This window comes from Siniperca chuatsi, linkage group LG24 (genome assembly GCF_020085105.1).
Source record: "Siniperca chuatsi isolate FFG_IHB_CAS linkage group LG24, ASM2008510v1, whole genome shotgun sequence".
Classification (NCBI taxonomy): domain Eukaryota; kingdom Metazoa; phylum Chordata; class Actinopteri; order Centrarchiformes; family Sinipercidae; genus Siniperca; species Siniperca chuatsi.
In genome coordinates, this window is record NC_058065.1 from 11,707,840 (window position 1) to 11,714,698 (window position 6,859).

General features: G+C 44.0%; 1 protein-coding gene across 2 annotated transcripts; it reads right to left on the reverse strand.

Moving 5' to 3' along the window:
• Positions 1-8: 8 nt before the first annotated feature.
• LOC122872317 (SLIT and NTRK-like protein 5) lies at positions 9-6,471 on the reverse strand. Of its 2 annotated transcripts, none has more exons than XM_044188397.1 (2): positions 5,627-6,471; positions 9-3,946 (listed from the first exon to the last, which is right to left on the reverse strand). In XM_044188397.1, exon 2 carries the CDS (start codon positions 3,886-3,888, stop codon positions 1,261-1,263), a length of 2,628 nt encoding a protein of 875 aa, XP_044044332.1. In that variant the 5' UTR covers positions 3,889-3,946; positions 5,627-6,471; the 3' UTR covers positions 9-1,260. The 2 variants fall into 2 exon arrangements, with proteins under 2 accessions (XP_044044332.1, XP_044044334.1); XM_044188399.1 differs by lacking the exon at positions 5,627-6,471 and adding an exon at positions 4,588-5,055.
• Between the last annotated feature and the right edge of the window lie 388 nt (positions 6,472-6,859).

The following is a 6,859-nucleotide window of genomic DNA, read 5'->3' on the forward strand; positions in this document are numbered from 1 at the left end:
CCTTTGAGTGAAGCATATATACTGTATCTTTATCTTCTTTTACTGAGTCCACAACATAGTCAATTCTTATCATGCGATAAATTGTCATTTGATTACAAAATAATATAACTTTTAGCCCTGGAACACTCTTGTCAAGCTCTTCAATTCCATAATTCACACTGTTTTGATTCATAATTTCATTCACTGTCTGAATGTGAAAGTCAGATATTGGACCAAACCCAAATGGCCTCCTTCATATCATCACCAACCAGCCTTAGTTTCCTCATAAGCACATTATATGAACCTGACATCATGTTTATTTGATGACAATAACATAGTTTGGTCAATATAGTGCAATAAGTGCAAAGCAATCAAAACAAATAAAATTGATAAGGGATAGAGAATCTGCGAATGCTTGTATAAAAATAGGTGTTACATTGATTAAAATATCAGTATTACACAACATAATTAATACTTCAAATGTCATTTATGAATTTTGTTTTGATAACATATCAATTCCACATATTAAGAATGAATACCCATATTCATTTTTAATATAATAATCTCCTTTATGAGAGCTCATTAAAGGCTAACTTGCCTTCCAATTCCAAAAAGTGCAGAAAGCATACAAAGACACTTTTTTTTTCATCTTCTTCAAATGACGCAGTCTTTTTTGAACATTGGGGGTGTGCCACTTTCAAAAAAAAAAGCCACTTTTACAATGCAGAGCTACAGTAAATGAAACTACAAACATAAGCCTTTCCAGAGGATCATGGAGTATGATGACACAGGTAATATTGATGTAGAATCAAAAGTTTTGAAAAGACATGGCAGATTATATCAATAAATACTTACTTACAGACTACAGCAGAAAATAGTCCTACACAGTTTTGATGATCTGCTGTACAGTGTTTTTGTCCAGGAGTGATTTTATAAACATTTCTTTTCTGATTCACAATATACCTTATGTATGGTTATATTCCTGAAAATGAAGTTGGGTAAGATTTACCTGTACACATTTTGTGTGTTATTCGATCTTCACCATAGAAAAATAGATTTTGCATCATCAGTTAAGTAGAGCAATTTTGTTCATCCATGTTTCAGAAAGTTGTATCCATTCCTGTAATGTCATGTTTCAGAAATAAGAATAAGCTTGTTCGGCACACCCCGTTTAAACTCCTTCACTTTTGCTTGTTTGTATTGTGCCAAGGCACCCTATAAGCTGAGCCACTGTTTCAAGAAGGGTCAAGAGAGAAAATGCTTCATTACATTAATGATTGCTCAGAACTGGCTAAAGGTGGTCTGTTTCTCAAGAACTTCGAGGTAATCGGGCTCAGACTGCAGTTTAGCTTTTAGCTCCAAATACTCATTCCTGTTGGGCTCAACATAAACAGTACTGGGTGCTGTGCCATAGAGCACTGTTTCTCTTATCCTCTCCGGGTGCAAGAACTGACGTCTGACATCAAAATTTGGATTGTACGTGTACGACACAGGCCCTGTGTACTTGTACTCTAAATTGGCACCGGCTGGGATGGATGCCATGGACTGATGGGGGGGCTGCTTATCGGGCTCGAGAATGCCTCTGAAGAAATGGTCTGCATCCTGCACAGGGGAGGGGTTTTCACGTGGCTCGATGGTGCTAACACTGTACGTAGGGCTCCTCATCGTACTGCTGTCCCTCTCCTCATCCGGGGCACTCCTGTACGTGACCTTGAGCTCATGGAGGTCACGGTAATCCTCCACTGTGTTTCCTTCTCGTGACCTGTAAATGGGGTTTTTGCACATATGGCCCATGGGGTGGGGGATATACTCATAGACGTGACCGGCTGGGGCCTTAACTTTGGGGCCAGAGCGGTTGCTGTAGAGGCTGTACTGCAAGTTAAAAGAGCTGACGTCTGAATTGTTGGTGCTAGTGCGGTCACTCTGTGACTTTTTGCGCTTTTTCATCACTAAAACAAACAGCCCTGCGGCCACGAAGACAGACATGATGAAAACAAGCAGGAGGCTGAGAATGAGGACAGAGAGGGGGACGGTGCTGCTGGGAGTGTTGAACTTCTGTGGGGCATCAGTGGTAACGACCCGGTCGTCCATGGGCTCGTCTGTAGGGGGAGTCGGCGAGACATAAGCATCAGAGTAGTCTGGGCAGAGCTGCTCCGACTGGATCGAGCGCAGGTCCATTCCTGTGTGGCGTTTGGGCATCTCACACACAACCTCGTTAACCACAGTGCCTGCGCTAAGCTGCTCGAGCCATATCTTCATCCCCACTATGTCGCAGGAGCAGTCCCAGGGGTTTTCAAACAGATCTATCTGCACCAGCAGCTTCAGCTGATCTAAAACACCACTCACAGGCAGGTTTTGGAAATGATTGTTGCGCAGATTAAGTCTAGACAGGGAGAGGCTGGAAAAGATGCCCACAGGTAAGGTTTTCAGGAGGTTATTGTTAAGGAAAAGCAGCTGGAGATTAGGAAGGTAGCGGAAAGTGCCCGCATCAACCTCCTTGATTTTGTTGTATTCTAAATAAAGATACTGCAAGTTCTGTAAACCAAAAAACATTTCTCCTGTAAGCCTGTCCATGAGATTACCATTTAAATACAGCCTACGCAGGTTGGTTAAATCCCCAAAAGCCCGGTCATGGATCAGACTTATCCTGTTGTTTCCCAAGTGAAGCAAATCCAGTCCAGTGGCATCGACAAAATCTGATCTCCGTACCACAGGGATGTAATTTCCAGTGAGATACATCTTTTTAGGATTGTATGGCTTGGGTTTTAGATCAGAAATGCTTTCAATCTTTCTCTCTTGACAGTTGACATTTAGCCCGATTTCAGATATCTGCAGGTTACATGTGCAGGCAGTGGGACAGTCCAAAGGCACAGGAGATTTGGTCTGAAAAGCAATGATGGGGCCATAGTTGTATGGGTTACCGCCTGGTATTCGGGAAGTGGGCTTTAACCTAGTTCTGTTAAATTGGCGTGTGCCCTTGGTAGGCCTAGAAGAGGACCTAAAAACAGCTGAGGAGGTGGCGGAGGCTGTGACAGCAGCAGGTGTGGTCTGGTAATATCCACTGGTGCTGCTAGGGGGTGCAGGCCTGACCGTGTCTTCTAGTGGTCTTCTTGGGCAGAGTTCCTGCTTGGACACCTCATCCAGGTCCCTACCGTGGAGCCTGAACGGTGTCTCGCACACCACTTCTCCCACCAGAGCCGTATAGGCGATACTCTCCAGCCAAGCCTTCAGAGCAATGAGCTCGCAGGAGCAATTCCACGGATTCTCCTCTAGTTGTAATTCCACAACTTTGTCCATGTGCTCCAGGAGGCCGATGTAGGGGAACATTTTTAACCGGTTCCCCCTCAGGTCTAAGTGCGTAAGGGGAACATTCCGGAAGATATTCGGGGGCAGGGCAGAGAGCAGGTTGTCGTTCAAAATCATCACTGTTAGTTGGTGTAGTTTGCTCAAGGCGTTGGGCTCAATATTAGTGATGTAATTATAATCAATCTGTAGGTATTCCAAACTCTCCAGTCCTGCAAAGGTGTCATCCCTCAGAACTTCAATCTTGTTGTTATTCAGGTGCAGCCTTTTTAATCCCTGAAGTCCGTTGAAGGCACCTGACTCTATCTCAGAGATATCATTGTTCCCCAAGTGCAGGATGGTCACCCCGGTGTAATTGATGAAATCATTGACTGACAGCTTCTTCAGGAGGTTCCCTGTCAGCAGGAGGTGGTACATGGAGAAATGGACCGGGCTGACCTCCGTCAGTCTGATGATCCCACGGTTCTCGCAGCTCACCGTCAGGATCCCTTCCTTCTCCTCGCATGTACACAGGTTTCGACAGATTTCCCCATAATTGTCATACATCTCGACCAGGCTCAGAGATGATGCAATCAGAAGGATTATTTTTAGGATCCAGATATGCATTTTTCCTGGGAGAGGATGCCCCAGCTCACTCAAGTGCGGTACCAGTATGAGGTGTCATCTAAGGAGGAAAAGAAAAGGACGGGTCTGTTTTATACAGCATGGAAAATACATATGTGACACATCTGTAGTATTTACAAAATGCATATATGGTAATGGACTCCTAAAAGAGCCGACCCTACTGATGATCAAGTATTAGACATTTATAACAAACACACAGGCAAAGACAAGTAGGCCTATTAATGCCTGTTCATTATGCAGGTGTGTTATGTCGGCATCATTTTGGGTTTGAGGGTGTCAGAAAACTAGCGACCTGGATGTATCTTTAATAAATGCATACTTAAACGATAATATATAATCAAGTTGATAACACATAACTACCCGCGGTGGATGGCCACTGCGCATTTTTGATAGCTCGCCTTAATTCCAATCCATCTTGGGAGGGAAAAAAAAAAACCTTTCGCCATCCACCATGTGCAGACTGATAGATCTGGTCATTTACTAATTCAATCTCTTGAGAATTTCCACACACACAAAAAAGGCTCACTGTCAAAATATCTCAAGCCACACCGCTTTGTGTGATGGATGATGTGGCACCTTGTTTTTTATTATTTTTTTTACGATTCAATCTTTCCCCCAAACTAACATTAAAATCCCCAAGATGCAACTCATATCTCCTAACTATAAAGATTTCTCACTCACCCCGCATACCCGATGACTTGGTAACAGTGGGGAAACTGTCGGATCCCTTCTCTCCACCTCCGTCCAAACAACATAAGGACGAAGAATTTATTCGCTTGTTATGATTAAAACAAGCCTTAAAAAAAATTTAAAAAATGCCGGCTCTTATAAACGCATCGGCTGAGAAAATGTTCATCTTAAAATCCGGCCTGCGATAGAAAATGTGAATATCAGCCTACAAGGCGACAGTCGCAGCCCTTCTTCTGCCCACGGGCGAAAAAAAGAAATGCGAGGAGTTGATCAAAGGCAAATAAGCAAGTGTTGTTGATCTCATGGCGGATCTCTGATTGAAATCGCATTTTGACGGGGAGTAAATAATTCTACAATCAAGTATTCTGTATGGCATCTGCTATATAGAAGGTTACAGATAGTCTCTCTCTCTCCCTCTCCCTTTCTCCTTCTCTCTCTCTCTGCCACAGACGCGTGAGCGCGCATGCACACACACGCACGCACACACACACACGCATGCACACGTTTGGTCTGTGTGCGCTCCTTAAAAGAACACAAAAGCCTACACATCGAGCCGGTAAATCTCCCCAGATATGTTCATTTTAACATACAGGAACATGCTTCCACTGTGCGGTTGCTGTATCTGAGCGGTACACCCACTTTCATCACATTCGGCTTTGTTTCTTACATTTGAGTTTATTACCATAACCTCAAGAAATGCCCAACGCCTCTGGATATAACACAGATGACTTGAAAGCCAGTGCGCTTATCTTCGCCGGGCGTCCATGTGCAGAGGCAGTATGCTATTATTTGGAACGCATAAAACTGTGATGATATGTGTGAGCATAAAACTGCAGGCTATATGCTCGTTATTGCCATAGCAGCCGCAGACACCTTGCTTAACAGCGTCTTAAATCCGGATCAACTTCAGCAATGCAACTGGGGGGAGAAACTGACATTTCAGCACCACGGACAGATCCCCAAAATGTTAAAGCATATAACGCCTCAGAGCAGGAGAGAGAAAGAAAGAAAAAAATCATTGTCCTCTTACCGTTCGGATTCCCGGTAAACGCCAAAGCATCCCGAAAATCACGGCTGTGCCCCTTCTTTTTTCTCCCACCTCAGTGAAAACATGGATTTAGCGATTTCACCGTCCGCCCTTCCGTCGGCTGTCAAAAAGAAAAAGAAAAAAAAAGAAAAGAAAAATCCTTCAAGTCAAGTCTCCTCGGTGTTTAGCTCCATAAACCAGGCATCGAAGAGCACATATACAGTCTCATTCAGGCCAATAACGTGACAGCCAGCGCGGCAAAGCGGGATCCTGTATTCTTCCAGCAGCGACTGAAATTAGCAGTATCATCTCGGAAAAAGAGCCAAAACCAAAGTTCGAACATGGCAAAGAAAAGGGGGCGAATAAAAACTCGGTAATCCCACATCAGACAAGACTTGCCGCATGCATTTTAACTGTGACTTTCATCCATGCGCACTGACGAAGCGGAGGAGAGGCACGAATCCCCTTGTCTGCTGCCAGTGGTGCGGCTTGTACCAGTTTATGTATAGATCTGCCCAAGGTCTCTTTATTTCAATTGCCAGACCGTCCAAATCGACCGGAGATCAGTGGATATGTTCCTCCAGCTTTTGCCTTGGATGCAAGAATCCGATCCCCTTTCTCCAGTCCTCTATTGATCTTAACATATCCTATGTAAATACACAAGCTTTATCTTCCCACCAACGTTTCAACTAGTGGAACTTGATCTTGGTTGGTGCAAACCAGCGCATCCCCTACAGCGATGGACATATTATGAAACAATTACCATAGTATGACTCGAAATCGCTCATAAAAATGCATAAATCCCCCAATCTCAGGACTGTCACAGCGCGGAAATGAAAAGCAATTTAATGCGTGCAATACTCTTTAAGGGGGTATGGTAATGTGGAGGAGGTGGGGTGGTGGGGAGGGAGTGATGGGGGGGAGAAGGAGGCTGGAAAAAGACCCGTAGAGGGCAGTACAATGATGAAAAAGGCATCTTGGCAGGCTTGCATTTCCAGGCTGCACTAAGTCAGTGTATTTTAATTCAATAGCAGCAACCATTTGATTTGTCACTCAGAGCTTTAGCTATTTTCCACCAAGCTGGGCATCTTATTTCCATGCTTTTGAACGTCACAAGTGGACATGTCGAGCTTTTCTTTTATTATTATAATGCTTTACTTATGCTTTGGATTCTTCTCAACAAGCTTTTGATTTCCTTGGAGAGAAGTGGGGGGCAGATAGTGGCCTGACACTCAT

Bases quoted from the DNA above. Each gene is read 5' to 3' on its own strand.
- LOC122872317 (XM_044188397.1), bottom strand. From the start codon at position 3,888: ATGCATATCTGGATCCTAAAAATAATCCTTCTGATTGCATCATCTCTG.